The sequence below is a fragment of the Phyllobates terribilis genome, unplaced genomic scaffold (genome assembly GCF_046119375.1).
Source record: "Phyllobates terribilis strain yellow unplaced genomic scaffold, ASM4611937v1 Scaffold_7__3_contigs__length_470593459, whole genome shotgun sequence".
NCBI lineage: Eukaryota > Metazoa > Chordata > Amphibia > Anura > Dendrobatidae > Phyllobates > Phyllobates terribilis.
This window is the reverse complement of record NW_027362767.1, coordinates 428,010,099-428,032,303: the sequence shown is the minus strand read 5'-3', so window position 1 is coordinate 428,032,303 and position 22,205 is coordinate 428,010,099. Positions and strand designations below refer to the sequence as shown.

At 41.2% G+C, this 22,205-nt stretch overlaps 2 protein-coding genes across 3 annotated transcripts in view; both read left to right on the top strand.

Annotated features, from left to right (window-relative positions):
* Window positions 1–387: 387 nt before the first annotated feature.
* On the top strand, window positions 388–10,843 carry LOC141155201 (class II histocompatibility antigen, M alpha chain). Its single transcript, XM_073641938.1, has 5 exons — window positions 388–857; window positions 3,769–4,029; window positions 4,847–5,131; window positions 8,517–8,645; window positions 10,252–10,843. The coding sequence occupies exons 1-5, from the start codon at window positions 776–778 to the stop codon at window positions 10,254–10,256; spliced, it is 762 nt and encodes a 253-aa protein (XP_073498039.1). The 5' UTR covers window positions 388–775; the 3' UTR covers window positions 10,257–10,843.
* Window positions 10,844–16,934: 6,091 nt separating this feature from the next.
* LOC141153318 (HLA class II histocompatibility antigen, DM beta chain-like) overlaps window positions 16,935–22,205 on the top strand; it is a 35,687-nt gene continuing 30,416 nt past the window's right edge. The window contains exons 1-2 of one of the 2 annotated variants that reach the window (XM_073638035.1): window positions 16,935–17,160; window positions 17,478–17,762. In XM_073638035.1, the coding sequence (XP_073494136.1) occupies window positions 16,998–17,160; window positions 17,478–17,762 (448 nt within the window). In that variant the 5' untranslated portion in view covers window positions 16,935–16,997. The remainder of the gene's footprint in view (window positions 17,161–17,477; window positions 17,763–22,205) is intronic. The other variant, XM_073638036.1, reaches the window with a different exon arrangement.

Here is a 22,205-nt window from a genome sequence, read left to right as displayed (position 1 = left end):
GTGCAGGTGATGCAATTATCACCTGTGAAATACTAAGGAAATCCTGAAAACATGACCTGTTGGTGGGCCTTGAGGACTGGAGTTGGGGAACCCTGGTCTATAGCGTCAGAGCACTTCCCAAGTCTCGGCCAGCCTGGCTCTATTCCCTCCTCTCCGGACCCTTTACCTCTGTGTGACCCTACACCTACACTCACACACACCCGTCATCTCCTTTCTCTTACGTAACGAGTAAGACAGGAAGCAATTAGTGTAGAAATATAACATAAAGATAAAAGAAGGTATAAATCCATAGATTTCCAGCAAATCACAATCAGTGATCACAGACAGGACGAGGCTGAGCGAGGAGTCTACCCGGCAACATGTGACGAGCCGCAGCGGAGCTCAGGCATTGGCCGTGTGTGACTGTGGAGGATGATGGGCGTGCTGAGTGCGGTGCAGGAGACGGGGACACTGTGAGCCGGAGGGGCTGCTAGTGATATAGATAGAGAAGTGCCGGACTCCATGCCCATCACAGACAGCGTCCTCCCGCGCAGCAGCACATGACGTAGAGGACGCCCGGCCGCCATCACATCTCTATTATTATTATTATTATTATTATTATTATTAGCTGCTCTGGATCTGTGCACAGGAATGGACGCTCTCCCGATTCTCACACGACTGGTTCTGGGCTGTGGAGTTACCTACGACGCAGCTGGTTAGACGCTGCACTGGTCATAGAGGAGCTCACTGACTAAGGCGCCTTATACCATCCTCACTCCGAACTAGCAGACTGGGCATGCCGCAGCTCCGGCCGTGCCGGGACAGTCTCCGCACCTTGGTGCTAGTGCTCCCCCTGCTGGCCACACTGGGGCTTTGTGGTAAGTGACAATGCTCCTTCCATGGATAGAATGAAAGTAGCAGGTGAATTATTGGAGATAAATTAATAACTCACCGTATACAGAAATGTATTTTTATATAAAATTTTGCGTCCGTTTTTCATCTGTAGGACGGTCACAATTACTGCAGGACGGCTAGAAACAAATAGATGAATTAGTTTTGTTCGCGACTGTGAACGATATTATTAACGTTGTATTCCCGTAGCCACAGGTGATGCCGTAAATGTCTGATAGATGCGGATCCCACTTCTCTCTCGCTCGCTTGGCAATACAAGTGAATGGAGAATTCCTTTTAGCTTCCTATTTTCGGCACTATGGAGGTATTCAGAGCAATTGATATATAATATTAATTAATATATAATGCAATCTGAGATACCTCTTCAGCCGAGGCCTGATGTCTCATCTACTTTTATGGGTGAAATTGCTAAATGCATGTAAAAACAAGCAACTTTGCCATTTATTTCTTATTAAAAAATCCTCTCCTCTCAAGAAATAAAAGGGATTTTTTTATTTCTACAGTGTGCCGCTCATTGCCAATGTTACTGGCCATCACTTCAGTCCATCAGTGGTGGTCAGTCTCGTAGACTCTTGGCTATGGAGCTTGTAAGTGCTGCTCTGAAGCTGGCTGGATATTTTAATCAAGTCATCTTCAGCTCCCCTTCTCTCCTTCAATGCTGCAGTGGAAAGCTGCATTTGCTTGCAGCATTGGAGGGGACACAGTTTGGTCCAGCAGCCTGCCGGTGGCTGCTGGACCAAACTGTCAATCATCAGGAGCGCTCCACCCACCCAGGAAGCCGGCAGGCAGAGGAGCCAAGTGCTAATGATGATAGAAGATGAGGATAACCCTTTAACTCCTGCTCAGAGTGCCGCTCAAAAGTCCGTGCCGCATCTTTTTCTGGTAGACAGCTGCCACAGCCATGACTACGTGATGCCTCTTCGCCGGTTTTTCCACGTTGTGCCGTAGTTATCATACAACACTTGTCTTTTCTTACTTATGAGCCTGTCATGGCTAAACTGTAAAATATTTGAATACAAGGATGCATGAACATTTTAGGAGCCACTTAGGCCCGGCCATTCATTTTATTGGCCAGATCATGGAAAACAATCGAAAAGGTTAGGTGCCAACAACTTATTTCTAGACATCTTGGGTGCTAAATCATTATTGTAATATTTATATATACAGCTCTGGCAAAAATTAAGAGACCACTGCACAGTTTTCTAAAAATCCCCATCTCTACCTGTCTGACAGCCATTCCTTTCCAGTGTCAGTTGAATTACAACCAAAGTCCACCTCATTCTACTTAATGTGCTTCTGATTAGGTGATCACCTGAACCAAATCTTATGTAAGGAGGGGAAGTATAAAAAACACTGCTGTGCTCTTCACAATCCTCTTGCAATAGGACAAGCTGGATGGCAAAACAAGTGCTAGGAATAGCCCAAAAGTAATTTGAATGAAAAAATAACTTTTAACCATGCCAAAGGAGTTGAAAAGAAAAGTCTTGAGTGAGGAAAAGAAGAGCTCAATTCTGGCTTTACTAGCAGAGGGATACAGTGAGTGTCATTTTGCCTCCATCCTTAAAATTTCGAAGACAGCAGTACATTACAACAAGGTCAAGCAGCAGACATAGGGGACAACAAAGCTACAGACCGACAGAGGGCTAAAGCGACTCTCCACTGACCGGGATGACCGTCATCTTATTCGAATGTCACTCAGCAACCGCAGGATGACATCAAGTGACCTACAAAAGGAATGGCAAATGGCAGCTGGGTGAAGTGCAAGAACAGTTGGTAACAGGCTCCTAGAGGCCTCAAGTCATGTAAAGCTAAAAAAAAGCCTTTCATCAATGAGAAGCAAAGGAGAGCCAGGCTGAAGTTTGCCAAAGACCATAAGGATTGGACCATAGAGGAATGGAGTAAGGTAATCTTCTCTGATGAGTCTAATTTTCAGCTTTGCCCAAAACCTGGTCGTCTAATGGTTAGACGGAGACCTGGAGAGGCATACAAGCCACAGTGTCTTGCACCCACTGTGAAATTTGGTGGAGGATCGGTGATGATCTGGGGATGCTTCAGCAAGGCTGGAATTGGGCAGGTTAATCTTTGTGAGGGACGTATGAATCAAGCCGCATACAAGGTTATCCTTGAAAAACACTTGCCTCCTTCTGCTCAGGCAATGTTCCCCAACTCTGAGGACTGGTTATTCCATCAGGACAATGCCCCATGCCACACAGCTAGGTCAAGCAATGTGTGGATGAAGGAGCACCACATCAAGACCCTGTCATGGCCGCCCAATCTCCAGACCTGAACCCCATTGAAAACCTCTGGAGTGTAATCAAGAGGAAGATGGATCGTCACAAGCCATCAAACAAAGAAGAACTGCTTACATTTTTGTGGCAGGAGTGGCATAAGGTCACCCAAAAGCAGTGTGAAAGACTGGTGGAAAGCAGCCAAGACACATGAAAGCGGTGATTAAAAGTCATGGTTATTGCACCAAATATTGATTTCTGAACTCTTCCTGAGTTAAAACCTGAGTATTGTTGTTTCTAAATGAATAAGAACTTGTTTTCTTTGCATTATTTGAGGTCTGAAAGCACGGTTTCTTTTTTATTATTTTGATGATTTCTCATTTGCTGCAAATAAATACAACATTTTTCGCTTTGAATTTCGGAGACATTGTCAGTAGCTTATAGAATAAAACAACAATGTACATTTTACTCAAAAATATACCTAGAAAGAGAAAAATCAGAGAAAATGAAATTTTTGCAGTGGTCTCTTCATTTTTTTGCCAGAGCTGTATATATTGTATGATAAATGTTCTGTTTGATGTGTTTTTTTGTACTTTATTTTAGTTCTCGCCATCTCTTTTCACTCCCATTTTTATATTGTCATTTTCAGATGATGATCATTATTTAAGCCAAGTGTTGTTCTGTCAGCCCAGCGAGCCATCGTTGGGTCTCCTGAAGATGTTTGATGGAGATCAGATGTTCAGTTACAACTTTGAGAATAACTCCATCTCTCCTTGGATCAAAGACTTTGACAAATGGCGTGACCAGGCTTTCCCCAACCCATCAAATATATCCTTCCATGCGAAGCTATGTGACCGATTTAGGCAAAACTTGACCGAGGCCCTTATAGACATCACTCCTGAAGCCAGAGGTTAGATATGAAAGGGGTCTTGCACATTTACAAACGCAGAACAATTGTTAAAGGAGACAGTTTACTGGGATCCATAGGGGGATTTCTTACATTTAAGGGACCACAATGTCTTCTGACATTCAACTGGAACTCAATTGTTTCATGATTTTCTTTGAAAATCTTAAATGTACCTTTGTTTGAAGTTTGTCTAAAATTCCTTTGACTTTTATGTAAAAAATAAGCAAATGAGTACTGTTTTTCTATCATTTTATATATAAAAGGTTATAGTTTGGGTTAGGCATAAAAAATGTAAAAAAAAACTGTACTCACCCCCCAGACCAGTGTCGATCCTCCTCACGGGCTTCTCGGTCCCCCATCGCTCTCCTAGCATAGACAACGTCACATGGCGGTTGCAGCCAGTCAGCGGCTTCTGATGGGTTGCAGCCTTCACAATTCTGCCCAATAGAACTGAGTAGAGAGTTTTTTATTTTTAAATCCTGACACTGGAGCCATTCACACTAAGTATTAAAGTAGAGAAAATTCCCAAATCATCGATAAGCTAGTCCCGATCCTGAGTTAACACCTGTATTATACTCCAGAGCAGCAATCACAGCAAACTTCAGGGAAGAGATCATCTGACATCCGCTACTTGTTCAGTGTCTGCAGGGTGTATTCTCTGCTAGAAAAAAAAAGCAGTCTCTGTATATAAAATAGAGAAGAAACTGAAGTTTAAGGGATTTGAGAAATGATTCAGCGTAAGGAAGTCTTTGTAACCAAAGGATTGTATGTGTTCTTCCATCTAGATTACACCATGTATTATCTATTCTCCTTCTTTTAGGTGGTACACTTGTGAACGTTTTTCCCGCACATCCTCTCCGATTTGGCAGGCAGAACACATTGATCTGTGCCATTGATGACGTCTATCCTCCGGCTCTCACCATTACCTGGAGGAAAAATTCTAAAAACCTAAAGACCACATCATTAAGCTCCAATAAATATTTTGTGATGAATGACCTGTCCTTTCAGGCGTTCTCCTACCTCAATGTCACTCCCTACCAGGGTGACATCTTCTCATGTGAAGTGCAAGTGTCAGGAGACAATGCTACTATTATAGCTTTCTGGGGTAAGTACCTTGATGTCACGCGGGAACGAATTCTAACCTGAAATGATTTTTTTTTATAGACAGAAGGATGCAGCCATGTTCTAGATTGACTTAGTTAATTGCCTGATAGATCGACAGTGTTCAAGTGACATTGAAGTGGTTGTCTGATTGAATATTTTTATGTCTCTGGGAAGCATAAAATACAAAGGAAGCAGTATTTATCCCCACTGATCCATTGCCACTTCAGTCCTGATGCTCTTTGGGTCACCCGCTGGTTTCTGCTTCCTGGTCACATCTCAACACCCATGAAACACCATCTAGCCATTCACTGGTCTAAGTAGTGACCTACCACAGACAGTGAATGAAGAAGCAGAGACCAGAGGGGGACCTGAGGTTGTAATCATTGATCACAGAGATGACCCACCTCAAGAGGTAGTTCACTGACCACAGAGATGACCCACCGCAGCCAGTGATTGAAGAAGCAGAGACCAGCACGGAGATGAGGAGGTAATAACTGGCCACCACGGTGACTCGCATTAGGAGGTAGTCACTGACCACAGAGATGACCCACCGCAGCCAGTGATTGAAGAAGCAAAGACCAGCAGGGAGATGAGGAGGTAATAACTGGCCACCATGGTGACTCGCATTAGGAGGTAGTCACTGACCACAGAGATGATCCGCCTCAGCCAGTGATTGAAGAAGCAGAGACCAGCAGGGAGATGAGGAGGTAATAACTAGCCACCATGGTGACTCGCATTAGGAGGTAGTCACTGACCACAGAGATGATCCACCTCAGCCAGTGATTAAAGAAGCTGAGACCAGAGGGGGACCTGAGGTTGTAATCATTGATCACAGAGATGACCCAGCTCAAGAGGTAGTCACTGACCACAGAGATGACCCACCGCAGCCAGTGATTGAAGAAGCAGAGACCAGCAGGGAGATGAGGAGGTAATAACTGGCCACCACGGTGACTCGCATTAGGAGGTAGTCACTGACCACAGAGATGATCCGCCTCAGCCAGTGATTGAAGAAGCTGAGACCAGCAGGGAGATGAGGAGGTAATAACTGGCCACCACGGTAACTCGCATTAGGAGGTAGTCACTGAACACAGAGATGATCCGCCTCAGCCAGTGATTGAAGAAGCTGAGAACAGCGGGGAGATGAGGAGGTAATATCTGGCCACCACAGTGACTCTCTTCACCAGTGATTGAGGAATCAGAGATTAGAGGGCAACCTAATTAGCTGATCACAGAGGTGACCCGCCTTATCCAGCGATTAAAATTTCAGGGACCAGCAGAGAACCCAATTAGTCGATCACTGGTCACAGTGGAGCCCCATTTCAGCCTATGATTGAAGAGGCCGAGTCCAGCAAGGGAGCCCAATGATCATCAGTAATTTAGCGCTACTAATGCCCCTGATAGGAGGTTTCTCCTGTAAGATGTCGGAGATATCCAGATATACTTAACAGTTGGTGGGGATTAGTGGCGCTAACTACCCTGCATGCTGATCAGCAGTATTTTTTACCCATTTATAGTACGGTACCCTTGAATGGGGTCTTGAAAATGTCATCCACACATAGGTAAAATTCAAGAGTCAAAATACTAGTAGGGTGTGGATTTTCAGATCCAGTCCAGGAAGCTTCGGTTGCAAAAATTTCGGGGAACGTCACTGCAGGTTTTGCCTCTTTTGAATATGAGTGACGTCTGCGCTGTGTGAGGAATGAAATCTTCTCCCAGTGAATAATATACCCTATACACAACAGAAAATGTGCCGAAAAACCTTCTCGACACTTTTTTTGTAATGATTTTCAGCAAAGAAAAATCTACTCAAATTGTGAAAATAATTATAATTGGGTTACTCTTGCAGTATACGGGGAGCGGGTGAGAATTCTGATCATTCTTTGTGGAATTGTCGTTTAGGCTATTCTCTAGTGTTTGTATGAAAACAAATTTCTTTTAACGCATCTTAACACAATTGATTAGCTCTGCTCTTGTTGGTAATCATCAGGCTGGATTCTCATGAATGTATTACTTGATATCTGTAACCTTCCATTATGCTTTGTCCTCATCCTTTCTTCACAGCTGTGATTTGCAATGAAGCAGTAAAACGCAGAGTATTCATATCACCCGAGACCAAGCAGCGTTGAATGATCAGTCGAGAAACGAATGTGATCGGAGGAAAATTAGTTATAACTTGTCCATACTGACAGTTACTACAGACTTAGGAAGATAATGGTTCTGCTGCATTAATAAAAAGCGGTGTAAATTTACCAAACGTCAGAAATATTCAGGATATAGTGTAAATCAGTGATAAAAAGATGTCACTTTATTGCCCTAGTGCATTGTGGTGATTAGGGTGGGATTAGGGTGGGATAAAACTGTCAGTCAATAGATTTGGCTTTAATATCGTAGTGATGGCTGCACTGTGGTGACTGAGTCGAGATAAGAATGTTCAGACGTGATGCACTACTTCACAGAATGGCCTCACCTTTCTTTTTCTAATTACTAATTAGAAGAAAGTTGTAACCTTGCAAGAAGAAGTGAAGAAAGCAAGTTAAGAGCGTATATTACTTAAAGAGGATCTGTCACTTCCTCAAACAAAAGAGTTAATGCCTTGCAAAAATCCCTGAGCTCCTCTGATTCTGCTGCTCTTTTCCATTTTTCACTGCGTTGCTTCATTCCATAGATATTCACAATTGTTGCTTCAGAGCGCAGCATGTGAAATCTCTGCTTGTAATTCAACTGGGCGTTTCTTCAGAGTTTTCTCTGGGAACATGCGCTTTCACCTCTCTCTAACAGATGATACCGATAATAGCCGATCTAGCAGTCTGTCAGATGCTGCCGAGCAATGATTGGCAGCTTCTGAGAGGCAGGGGTGACAGTGCACACTCCCAGAGAAGACTCTGAAATCTCACTTGTACTACAAGCAGAGATTTCACATGCTGCTCTCCAAAGCAACAAATGTGAAAATCTCTGCAATGGAGCGACGCAACGCGAAACGGAAAATAGCAGCAGAATCAGAGGAGTTCAGGGATTTTTACAAGGTCTTTTACTCAAACATTTGCAGCCAGTGACAGGTCCTCTTTAAATAGAAGAACAGTGACTGCTAGACACCTTTAGCACTGCTTTTCTCCCAGAAGAAAATGCATGATCAATATAACCAATAGTTTTCCCTTCTGTGAACTATTGAATCACCAATGTATCTAATTTTATAAAGGCACCATATACCAATAAATATCAAGAAAAAGTTTTATCTTTTTGGGGACCTTGATAATTTGATAAGTTCTGCTTTCTGTGTTTCTAGTTCCCCAACCTCAGGCTTCTTTCATATATTCACTACATAGATGTTAAAAATAAAATGTAAGGACACAGATGGCGACCACATGTCCGTCCTTCTTGTCTTTCAGTTCCTAAGTATCCAGTCCCTTCTGATCTGCTGGAGAATGTCCTGTGCGGTTTTGCTTTCGTCCTCGGCATCATCTTCCTCCTTGTGGGTTTCGTGTTCTTCTATTTAGCTAAGAAGTTGCACAACATTGGTAAGCTGGGGGCTTCTTGCTTTGTTAATTGCAGTCCGTAACTTTTACTTGTCCCCATGTGATGGTTGTAATCACTCGCATTTCTTCAAGGGTCATTTTACTGGTTTTTCATCAACAAACATTGTACTAAAGCAGGGATTGTGTGAATTTGGTGCCGATGCTGTAGTTTGGCGCATAGGCAGTAAGATTGCAAAAGTTGCAAAACATTAGAAATTAAATTAAAAAAAAACTGCATTCATCACATCTTAACTAGAATCATGGGTGCAGTTTTCATGGCAGTTTTTGGTGCAGTTTTAGTGTAATTTTTTTAAGCCTAAGCAAGAAAGAGATTTAAAAGAAATAGGAAATGTATAAGGAAGGACATGAAAGTCTCCTCTCTGGAACACTTCTGGCTTTCGTTACAAAAGAAAATTACACAGCTCAGATTGCATAGAAAACAGAATGCCTATTTCTTGCTTAAAGGGAATATGTCAGCAGATTTCTGCTATGTAATCCGAGAGCAGCATGATACAGGGGCTGAGACTCTGACCAGCTGTTTGTTGTTGTTGTTTCGATAAAATCAGTGTTTTATCAGCAGGAGATTATCACTTGAGGACTAGTTGTCTCATGCTATGTAGTCCTCCTGCTCTGTATGACCCTGCCCCCACCACTGATTGGCAGCTTTCTGCCTATGCACAGGGTACACAGTCAGCTGCCAATCAGTGATGTTGGCCTCACAGTGACTGACAGCAGTTCAGCATTAGGGCCGGCTGTCAGTCAGGGCCAGGGATCGCACTTACAGTCGCCGCTCTTTATACACAGAGCGGTGACTGAAACCGGGACACTGCCAGGGGGGGATAAAGTTCATTTCCTCCTGGCAGGGTGGGTCTAAGTGCCGGAGCCGGGCAGCTCCACAATGCTATTAACCTGCAGATTCATGGCGTTTTTCAGGTGACAGTTTCCCTTTAATCTCAGCTTTTTGACAAATTTTTATTGCTCCTATTTTCAGCGTTAATAAGTTGCAAACATTGTCACACTGTTTTTGATGAAGAAGTTCAGACTGATTTTGTTCCGTTCTTACCCCTTCTAAAAAATGAATGGGAAAGTGGCTCTGAAAATAGATGAAAGACAGATTTATGAATTGTGACTTTTTTCAAAAAGTTTCATTTTCTACTATTAGTAGGTACAGTAAAACTTGGAGAAACAGCTGAGACAGAAGTGTAATATCCAAGATGATTTGTCAAACGTCCTGCGATAATTTTATAAACTTTGCAGCAGAACCACAAGTAAAACTTGAAGTCAAAGATCCTTCATGATAAACTTCTCCTCTATGTTTCTGTGGTCAAACCTGAAGCCCCTGATCTTCCCGTCTTGTTTTACTCCACATCGTCTGCCCATCCTCATCACCTGCAGACAGTATCAGAGGGGGCTGCAGCATATAACTAGGGTTGAACAAATAAAATTACCAGAATTAGAAATGTAACGAGTTCACTCAGCTTAGATTTTGTGTTTCGGTCTTTATACGTATAACACTGTAGGTTTCCTTTGTTTTCTATGATTTTTTTTGTTCTCATGAAAAAACTATTGATCAGTTATAATTAAGTTTTTCTTGCTTTGTTCCCTTCAGACTGAATTTTTCATTACCTCGGAAGTTCCTAATCCTAACGAGACCGCAGTGCCTTGACTTCTCTGGACCAAACGTTCCTCATCACGTGCCTTGATCCCCAGACCTTATGTGATTATCTACCTTATCATTCTCTATGGCGGTGACGTTATTTAGCAAAATGTCACTGGAAGCCCTCATGAAAGTATCTGAGAAGTGATATATCCACATCTACCATTCATCATGTCAGATAATGGTGGAGCCGTTCATGTCATGGACAGAGGACTACTTCAGTTTTGATGGATTAATTATCCAAATCTGAATGGAAAACCAATTTTTTATGGGGCGGTTTCGAGAAAAAATCCCTCTTTATGCAGCTTCTTGACCCAAAGCCAAATCTAATTCCAGCAGAAAGTAGATGTCCAAATTTTATATTTCTTATTTCAGTATTTATACTTGGAAAAAACTGTAAGGATGAAAGTGTAAATATGACGCTCTTTAAGACTGGTTATTATGTATCAATGCTGATGTGGGATGATTGCTTTACATGCAGGGAATCTGAATGCAGTGATTCTTATGTGCACTTTTTAATAAATGTTCACGACTGCCTCTGACTGTTTTCTTTAGTCTCTGAAGTCAATACTATAAAGCTTATTGAATCCCACAATGACCAAGCGCCATAAATTTACGACACTCGATCCTAGGCTTTAACCCGCCCTCCATTGTAAATTTACAGTGTAGGGTTAAAGCTCCTATTTCTGCAATCCAGCAGGAGCCATCAGACACAGCAGGGGGATGTTCTCCTCTGTAACTGGGGCTATTATAGACTCCCCAGTTACATTGGACAAAAATGAGTGATGATAAAAAATTATGGTCCTAAGAGATATCCTGATAGATCATAAAATATCTCTTAGGACCATAATATATATACATATATATTATGTATTATATATATTATTATTATATATATATTATATATATACACAGTTGGAACCAGAAGTACAGGATGGGCCATTTATATGGATACACCTAAATTAAATGAGAATAGTTGGTGATATCAACTTCCTGTTTGTGGCACATTAGTACATGGGAGGGGGAAAACTTTTCCAGATGGGTGGTGACCATGGCGGCCATTTTGAAGTCGGCTATTTTGGATCCAACTTTATTTTTTTCAATGGGAAGAGGGTCATGTGACACATCAAACTGATTGAGAATTTCATAAGAAAAACAATGGTGTGCTTGGTTTTAACGTAACTGTATTCTTTCATGCGTTTTTTACAAGTTTATGACCGCTTATAAAATGTGTTCAAAATGCTGTCCATTGTATTGGATTGTCAATGCAACCCTCTTCTCCCACTCTTGACACACTGATAGCAACACCGCAGAAGAAATGCCAGCACAGGCTTCCAGTATCCGTTGTTTCAGATGCTGCACATCTCGTATCTTGATGGAATAGTGGAGCAGTGGCCATTGTAGCCAATGAGATGCCATCCTTATGTTCTCTGGTAGATGAAAAAGTCATGTGACAAGGCCCTTTAAAGAGTCAGACATTGACTTACGGTGTAGCTGCATCCAATAGGTGGCACTAGAGAGACAGCTTTCTTCTTCCTGGAGGATAACTAATTTGCATACTCTTTTCCAGAGAGCAATGCACTACCTATAAGTCTCCCTATAGTGATCGGTGGTCTCTTTAAGAAGAAGTGGGACCCCCTTCACTGAAAAAGATATACTAACACTTCAATAATAGACTTTTATGATCTAATGGTTATATTTCGTATAACAGGAATAAACAGCGAGCGACAATAAATTATAACATTTTTGTGTATGGTGTTTACTGCTCTTTGCCTACGATTCCGACCACCTCTGCAGTCTACCAGCAGTGGTCAGTCTCCTAGTTAGGGATTACAGTTTGTATACACACCTGTATCCAGCCAGATTCAGTGTCTTTGCGCTCGCCCCATGTGTCCATCCAGGTCCCCATGTGTCCAGCCTGCCCCCCCTCACCCCCATGTATCCATCCAGGTCCCCATGTGTCCAGCCTGCCCCCCTCAACCCCATGTGTCCATCCAGGTCCCCATGTGTCCAGCCTGACCCCCCTCAACCCCATGTGTCCATCCAGGTCCCCATGTGTCCAGCCTGCCCCCCCTCACCCCCATGTATCCATCCAGGTCCCCATGTGTCCAGCTTGACCCCCTCAACCCCATGTGTCCATCCAGGTCCCCATGTGTCCAGCCTGCCCCCCATATATGCATGATGGCCAATGCTGGGAACACTCACCCAGGAAAACTTGGATATTGCACTTGACTTGAAGCTGAAGCAGGGAGAGCTGTAGGCCTGCAGCCTTGTGTCCAGGGTGATGGTGAGAGATCAGAGTGCAGGTCACCACATACTCAGCCCAGGAGCCGGCGTTAAAAGGCCAAGAGAGCAGGAGAGAAGAGGGTGGTGGGCGGTGCCGGTGTGGTGTCACATACCCGGACGGGCGCCGGTGTTACAAGGGAGCAGGAGCCGGGACTGGAGAGCAGAGCGCGGCGTTGGCGTATCAGAAGCCAGCCGGGGAGCAGGGAGAGCAGAGCGCGACGTCGGCGTGTCACCTGACACCACACCACTGCCAGCCACCAGCAGGACAGCAGAGCACAGTGTGTGTCACCGCCCACCTAGAACACGTCCTCCTGTCATGTGAATATGCGCGTCACCCGCTGTCACTACTGAATAGTATGTGCGCCGAGCACGACGCTACTTTTGCTTCGGCTGCTCTTTTAATGGGCCCCCGCTACCAATTCTCTCACTCTCTCATCGGGGCCCACCGGGAATTTCTCCGCTATCCCGCCAGGCCAGTCCAGTCCGACCATGCCTGTAAGCACTGCACATGTTCTGCTGTCCAGCAGCGGTGGTCGTCTCCGAGGCAACGAGCTATAAACAAAAGAAAAGTGTTAATATCTCAAGAACGGCTGAAAATTTTAATATGCAGTAACTTGTAAAACTGCCTGGATTTATAACTACTACCCGACAATATCCATCTATGAAGATGGGGACTAACCTTTTAATTATGCCTATTTTCTGAAATCCCTAGCCAATAAGTAAATTCTTTATACTACTGAATCATTAGGAGGAAGTTGTAGACAAGGTCCAACAACACAGATGAAGTGGGTGGAAGCATGTTAATAACAAGTGAGCTAAACCCACATTCTTCTAAGTAAAGGGAAGTCTGCAAACTTTACGGGGATTTCCATTACAAACTGTCATAAAAATAGATCAATTGCAGACATGAACTTACTGAAAAATAAATAAATATAATTAGAACGATATAAGAATGCAAAATTTTTTTTTTTTTTTTATAATTATCAACCCTGCAATATTCCAATCTGAGGGGGAGTGACCCTGATTCACAGTGAAACATGACGCATAGGATGGCCGGCTCAAGTCTTTAAGTTGTGTTGTTACCCCTTGTCCCTTTTCCAGCACTGAGCGATGCCTCACTTCTCCCCTTCGGCCTGTTCTGTCTTTTCGCCTGCAGGACGGTTGCTTCGGGAACCTGATGCACATCTATGACGTCACCTATTTGGTTCATTTAAACCCCACTTAGGCTGCGGGTGATTTTTTTTTCTGTCTTCAGTTGAATCAATGAGCAAATTACGTACTGACAATGCTTTAAGAATTATGTGTATGTCCCATAATGAAAAAAAGTTGTTGGCAATGGACTTGCACTCTAAATAGTTCCAGGTTATTAGGGGTGTACCCCACGGGTCACCTTATATATAATTAGTATAGAAGATGGGATTATGTATACTTTTGCAAATAATCTGTCAAATGGAGTCAAACAAGTATTCATTTGCCATCCGTATTATAGATACGCCCGAGAGGGAATGTAATATTTTTTAGTCCTTTTTTTTCTTCCGATAGATGTAAACATATATATATATACCCTGCAGATATATAACATTGTTTGCCTACGTCTGCCATTTTTCTCTAACTTCCATTACAAAAAAATTATTTCCAGTTTTTCAGTACAATCAAAAAATTATCCAGACATAACCCCTTAATGTATACTGCCCCATAGGCAGAAAAAAATAGCAAAAAGAAATCTAGGAAAGACATAAAAAAAAAAAAAGAAGTCATATTTCATTTTTTTTTTCACACACGTCTTTTTTCTGCTTTGTGTTTTCTTTTCATACAGAAATTATAACAAAATGTATTGAAAAAAAAAAAAACACCAACTCTGAGAATGGTGACATGGAAATCTGTGCACGTAAGAGTGATCCGCTCTTCACTGGGGGTTTGAAAAAAAAAAATTTAGAATAAGTGTTAAAATATAGATAAAGATAAGAGATAAAAGAAAAAAAATGAATGCATTTAGATCAAAATGGATACGAGAGAAATCTGACCGGCTGCAAAAGGGTGCAGTACTTAAAGGAAACCTATCATATCCCCAAATACTATTAACCTGCAGATATGGAGATAATCTGCAAGTTAATAGAGTTCTAAAGCTGTGCAGTTTCTGCACTGAAAGCCCAGCTACCGGGAGGAAATTAACTTTATTCCTCCCGGCAGCCTCCGGCTTTCAGTCGTAGAGGCGCAGTCGGCATGACTTTAGTCACCACTCAGTACTTAGTGAGCGACTGTAACCGCGCCCGGCACTGACTGACAGCCAGCTCAACACTGATGCACTGCAGAGCCGGCTGTTAGTCAGTGGCAGGGTGTAATAACAGCCACCGCTCACTATGTACTCAGTGGTGCCTTAAGCTGCACCTTTATGACTGAAAGCTGGAGGTTTCCGGGATGAATAAAGTTCATTTCCTCCTGGTAGCCGGGCTTTCAGTGTGGCGGCCGCACATCTTTAGGCTACTTTCCCACAATGAGGTTTTGGTAAGTTTTTGATGTTGCAGATTTTCTGCATCATTTCTGCACCCATTAAGTAAAATAGATTACTTGCATTTTTTTCAAAAATACTCGCCAAAAACTCACTGTGGGTACAAAGCCTTAGGCCGGCGTCACACCAGCGTATCGCATCCGATGCGAGAGCTAATGACCCTCGGCTCCTGCTCTGCTGCGAGCGGTTAGCAGAGTGTCATGCTTCTGTGCTGCGATTCTCTCTCACCAAGAGGATCGCAGCACAGCTGCGGAGGGGATGGAGAAAGTAATTTCTCCATCTCCTCCATGACCTGACTCGCCGTATATCGGACTGCACTGAGCTGACATCCGAGTGCAGTCCGATGTTTCAGTCGCACCCATAGACTTGTATGGGTGCGATTGAATCGAGTCTCACTGCAAATCGCAGCATGCTGCCGAATCGGCATGAGAAAATAATCGCTGATCGGAGCAGCCCCATAGAATAACACTGGGCCGAGTTCTATGCGATGTTTTATCACATAGCACTCGGCCATCTTATACGGTAGTGTGACGCCGGCCTTAAAGTCAAAATTGTGGCTCACAGCCATGGGGCGGCTGCACATGCCTAAACCAAAGAATGTTGCACATCAGTAAAATATAAACAATCATTTAGTTTTTCAAGGACCATTTAGTCTCACAAGACTGAGTGACGTCTTATCTGTCAGTGACATCTTATCTAGAACACAGCATCTTGTAGAACAATCCCAGAATATCTTCAGGCCTCGCTTTGTTTTTTTTTTTTAGCTGAAATTAGCAAAACCTGGTTTTATAAAGCTGGTATATACTTGGCATATAACAGGTAATATAACATATTGGCTACTTGTAGATGATAATAGCTGTATTCATTATCTTCTTTATCAATGGTATGTTTGGAAAAAAAAGTAACGGACCCACAAAATGCACCAAAAGTTAAAAAGAAAGCCCCACAAAAAAGCATTGTATCCACTTCATATTTTCCTATTACATTACATACATCTAGCTGTTTATTTCTGCATAAAAAGATCACAGAACACGCCATAAAAATACACTCAACACACACATTGTTTGAGATTGTGGAAAAAAACATTGTGAATTTTATGCATTTTTAAAAAATATAATTTTTTTCCTGTAGAAAAGCGTATGAAAAAATGCTAAACCCATTGAATTTTGCCATTAAAAGCATCAAGGCTTTTTCTAACCCTGCGTCCTATCCCTGCATCACCTTTTGCAGGTCTGGGGACCCTCTCTATCCGGGTGAGTCTGGTGCAACATGATTTTTGGGAGTATACAACCCACCTGGGAGTGATTCCTAATTATTTCAACTACATGTCCCTCTCCCTGTCTTAATTTTAGCACCATGTCCTGACCCTCGGGGTGAACCTTCTGTTTAGACCTATTTATATGCAATATGAGGGATTATATGTCTGCTTGTCCTATCTATATGTCATTGTTACTAAAGTGATGTACTGTCTTTTAATATTTATACAATAAAGTTTTTCTATGCCATTCTACTCAGCTGTTCTCCCCATTTTCTATGTATTGTTTTGAGTAGGCTATGTGGTAACGGGGTCCAATCTTTTGTGGAGACCCCTTACCCACATGATTTATTATGCGGGTCGTAATCTGTTTATTAAAATGCACAATTGCAACAAAAATTGACACAAAAAAATGTATAAACAGCCAATAGAAATGTTACAAGTAGCAATATAAGTTTATGTAAATGTTATTCTTTCATCCCATTGTTTTCCACGTGTTTTGCGCCCGGTCAGACCTGAATAAATCGGGACGGTACTTCCTTATTGCCTGCGGTCGCAGATTCCTCCGCTTCTCACTTAGTTTCACTCTGACTTCTCGATCAGAAAGTACCGAGCGTCCAGGAATAAGCTGCTTCCCAGTTACAGCTGATGTCATCGCACTTCTCATTTTCTACTGGCCACAAACTACACAACAGACTTCTGTGCTACAGATTTTTACCTATTACTGGCAGATCCAACCAAGCTGCCGAGATGAAAGGGTCGTTAGCGGGGCTGCTGCTGGTATATAGCGCCATATCCCTCCCTGCAACAGGTATACGGCGCCGCGTGCTGCACAGATCCGCACTGTCGCTGCATTGTATCTCTTATATCTGCTTTCTTGATAACATACTATGTGACTTGCTTTGTTACATAGTTAAATGTTACAACTTTATTATCAATATTATTATAGGTACTGTAAATATTTATGCACCGCCTTCTGCACACCGGTGCCCCCTATAGGACACTGTAGCGTGAACATTAATGACAATTCTACAATTTTTAGTATTTGTGAAAATTTCCTTTCATTTATATTGTTACTATGAGATGGTTATATGGAGTTTTATGTTGATGTCTATTGTTTTTTTGCAGGTTACGTCATGCAGGAGATTTCACTCTGCAGCTGCGGAGATGATGAGAAAGGAAATGTTACATTTCAGTATGTTTTTGCATTCAATCACCAGTATATACTGGGATATGATAGCGATGCAAATATGTTTTTGCCTTATCAATCCATCGAGGAAATGAAGGCCGTGGTGAGAAAGTTTACTACAGAATTCAACACTAATCCTGACATGTTAAATTATGTGAAAAATGAGGAGAAAAGGTGCAAAAACGAAATAAAGACATTCTGGAGCGAAACAGTGGAAAGACGCGGTGAGTACAGACATCCACCAAGAATCCATACGAGAATATAACTACTATAATACTGCCCCCTATGTACAAGAATATAACTACTATAATACTGCTCCCTATGTACAAGAATATAACTACTATAATACTGCCCCCTATGTACAAGAATATAACTACTATAATACTGCCCCCTATGTACAAGAATATAACTACTATAATACTGCCTCCTATGTACAAGAATATAACTACTATAATACTGCTCCTATGTACAAGAATATAACTACTATAATACTGCCCCCTATGTACAAGAATATAACTACTATAATACTGCCCCCTATGTACAAGAATATAACTACTATAATACTGCCTCCTATGTACAAGAATATAACTACTATAATACTGCTCCTATGTACAAGAATATAACTACTATAATAATACTGCCCCCTATGTACAAGAATATAACTACTATAATACTGCCCCTATATACAAGAATATAACTACTATAATACTGCTCCCTATGTACAAGAATATAACTACTGTAATACTGTTCCTATGTACAAGAATATAACTACTATAATACTGCCCCCACATACAAGAATATAACTACTATAATACTGCCCCCTATGTACAAGAATATAACTACTATAATACTGCTCCAATGTACAAGAATATAACTACTATAATACTGACCCCTATGTACAAGAATATAACTACTATAATACTGCCCCTATGTACAAGAATATAACTACTATAATACTGCTCCCTATGTACAAGAATATAACTACTATAATACTGTTCCTATGTACAAGAATATAACTACTATAATACTGCCCCCACATACAAGAATATAACTACTATAATACTGCCCCCTATGTACAAGAATATAACTACTATAATACTGCTCCAATGTACAAGAATATAACTACTATAATACTGCCCCCTATGTACAAGAATATAACTACTATAATACTGCCCCTATGTACAAGAATATAACTACTATAATACTGCTCCCTATGTACAAGAATATAACTACTATAATACTGTTCCTATGTACAAGAATATAACTACTATAATACTGCCCCCACATACAAGAATATAACTACTATAATACTGCCCCCTATGTACAAGAATATAACTACTATAATACTGCTCCAATGTACAAGAATATAACTACTATAATACTGCTTCCTATGTATAAGAATATAACTACTATAATACTGCTCCTATGTACAAGAATATAACTACTATAATACTGCCCCCTATTTACAAGAATATAACTACTATAATACTGCCCCTATATACAAGAATATAACTACAATAATACTGCCCCTATGTACAACAATATAACTACTATAATACTGCTCCTATGTACAGGAATATAACTACTATAATACTGCCCCTATGTACAAGAATATTACTACTATAATACTGCTCCTATGTACAAGAATATAACTACTATAATACTGCCCCCTATATACAAGAATATAATTACTATAATACTGCTCATATGTACTAGAATATATCTACTATAATACCTCCCCCTATGTACAAGAATATAACTACTATAATACTGCTACTCTGATACTGCCCCCTATGTACAAGAATATAACTACTATAATGCTGCCCCCTATGTACAAGAATATAACTACTATAATGCTGCCCCTATGTTCAAGAATATAACTACTATAATTCTGCAACCTATATACAAGAATATAACTACTATAATACTGCCCGTATGTGCAAGAATGTAACTACTATAATACTGCCCCTATGTGCAAGAATATAACTACTATAATTCTGCCCCTATGTGCAAGAATATAACTACTATAATTCTGCATCCTATATACAAGAATATGACTACTATAATACTGCCCCTATGTACAATAATACAACTGTTAGAATCTGTGTCTTTTTGACCCTCCGCCATTTTGTTGTGGTTTTCTGGCTGCTGGTCTTTTTCCCCTAGTGTTTGGTGTGTCTTGGTCAGGTGATTGTATCACCCTTTATTATCCAGCACCTGCCTCCTAGTCCTTGCTGGACAACAGTGTTTATCTATCAGTGTTCTGGCCAGTGTTTTTGTGTTTAGTTTTGTGCAGTTCTGGGATCTTCTAGTTCTGCCTGCTGAGATTCCTTTTAGTCCTTTTCATTTCTGCAGCTTCCTCTTTTCCTGCTAGGAGGTCACCTGTTTGTTTTCCTATCCCTTAGATCTTTCAGGGTTTCCTTCCCCATTCCTTTAGGTCTTCTATTGAGTTTAGACTAGGAAACGTCGGTGGGTCTATTCACCAGGAATAGGTTGCCCACTCCATCGTAGGGCTACAGACTAGACCTAGTGCAGGGACAGCTTTCCTTTTCTTGTCCTAGTCCTTAGTTGCAGTATCGTGATAATAACTACTATAATACTGTGCCTATGTACAGGTATATAACTGCAATAATACTGCCCCCTATGTACAAGAATATAACTACTATAATACTGCCCCTATGTACAAGAATATAACTACTATAATACTGCTCCTATGTACAAGAATATAACTGCTATAATACTGCCCCTATGTACAAGAATATACCCACTATAATACTGCTCCTATGTACAAGAATATAACTACTGTAATACTGCTCCTATGTATAAGAATATAACTACTATAATGCTGCCCCTATGTACAAGAATATAACTACTATAATACTGCTCCCTATGTACAAGAATATAACTACTATAATACTGCTCCTATGTACAAGAATATAACTACTACAATACTGCACCCTATGTACAAGAATATAACTACTATAATACTGCCCCTATGTACAAGAATATAACTACTATAATACTGCTCCCTATGTACAAGAATATAACTACTATAATACTGTTCCTATGTACAAGAATATAACTACAATAATACTGCCCCCACATACAAGAATACAGTCATATGAAAAAGTTTGGGCACCCCTATTAATCTTAAGCTTAATGTTTTATAAAAATTGGTGTTTTTGCAACAGCTATTTCAGTTTGATATATGTAATAACTGTTGGACGCAGTAATGTTTCTGCCTTGAAATGAGGTTTATTGTGCTAACAGAAAATGTGCAATCTGCATTCAAACAAAATTTAACCGGTGCATAAGTATGGGCACCCTTATCATTTTCTTGTTTTAAATACTCCTGCCTACTTTTTACTGACTTACTAAAGCACTTTTTTTGGTTTTGTAACCTCATTGAGCTTTGAACTTTATAGCCAGGTGTATGCAATCATGAGAAAAGCTACTTAAAGTGGCCACTTGCAAGTTGTTCTCCTGTTTGAATCTCCTCTGAAGAGTGGCATCATGGGCTCCTCAAAACAACTGTCAAATGATCTGAAAACAAAGATTATTCAACATAGTTGTTCAGGGGAAGGATACAAAAAGCTGTCTCAGAGATTTAACCTGTCAGTTTCCACTGTGAGGAACATAGTAAGGAAATGGAAGAACATAGGGACAGTTCTTGTTAAGGCCAGAAGTGTCAGGACAGGAAAAACATCAGAAAGGCAGAGAAGAAGAATGGTGAGATCAGTCAAGGACAATCCTCAGACCACCTCCAGAGAGCTGCAGCATCAACTTGATGCAGATGGTGTCACTGTGCATCGGTCAACTATACAACGCACTTTGCACAAGGAGAAGCTGTATGGGAGAGTGATGCGAAAGAAGCCGTTTCTGCAAGTACGCACAAACAGAGTCGGCTGAGGTATGCAAAAGCACATTTGAAGAAGCCTATTTCTTTTTGGAAGAAGGTCCTGTGGACTGATGAAACCAAGATTGAGTTGTTTGGTCATACAAAAAGGCATTATGCATGGTGGCAAAAAAACACAGCATTCCAAGAAAAACACTTGCTACCCACAGTAAAATTTGGTGGAGGTTCCATCATGCTTTGGGGCTGTGTGGTCAATGCCGGCACTGGGAATTTTGTTAAAGTTGAGGGACGCATGGATTCCACTCAGTATCAGCAGATTCTTGGCAATAGTGTTCAAGAATCAGTGATAAAGTTGAAGTTACGCAGTGGATGGATCTTTCAGCAAGACAATGATCCAAAACACCGCTCCAAATCTACTCAGGCATTCATGCAGAGGAACAATTACAATGTTCTGGAATGGCCATCCCAGTCCCCAGACCTGAATATCATTGAACATCTGTGGGATCATTTGAAGAGGCTGTCCATGCTCGGCGACCATCAAACTTAACTGAACTGGAATTGTTTTGTAAAGAGGAATGGTCAAAAATACCTTCATCCAGGATCCAGGAACTCATTAAAAGCTACAGGAAGCGACTAGAGGCTGTTATTTTTGCAAAAGGAGGATCTACTAAATATTAATGTCACTTTTCTGGTGAGGTGCCCATACTTATGCACCTGTCAAATTTTGTTTGAATGCAGATTGCACATTTTCTGTTAGTACAATAAACCTCATTTCAAGGCAGAAACATTACTGTATCCAACAGTTATTACA

What these genes read in the sequence shown, in the direction of transcription:
- LOC141155201 (XM_073641938.1), top strand. Translation starts at nt 776, where the DNA reads ATGCCGCAGCTCCGGCCGTGCCGGGACAGTCTCCGCACCTTGGTGCTA. An exon ending in GGCCACACTGGGGCTTTGTG is followed by an intron (nt 858 to 3,768) that starts GTAAGTGACAAT and finishes TGTCATTTTCAG; the next exon opens with ATGATGATCATTATTTAAGC. An exon ending in TACTATTATAGCTTTCTGGG is followed by an intron (nt 5,132 to 8,516) that starts GTAAGTACCTTG and finishes CTTGTCTTTCAG; the next exon opens with TTCCTAAGTATCCAGTCCCT.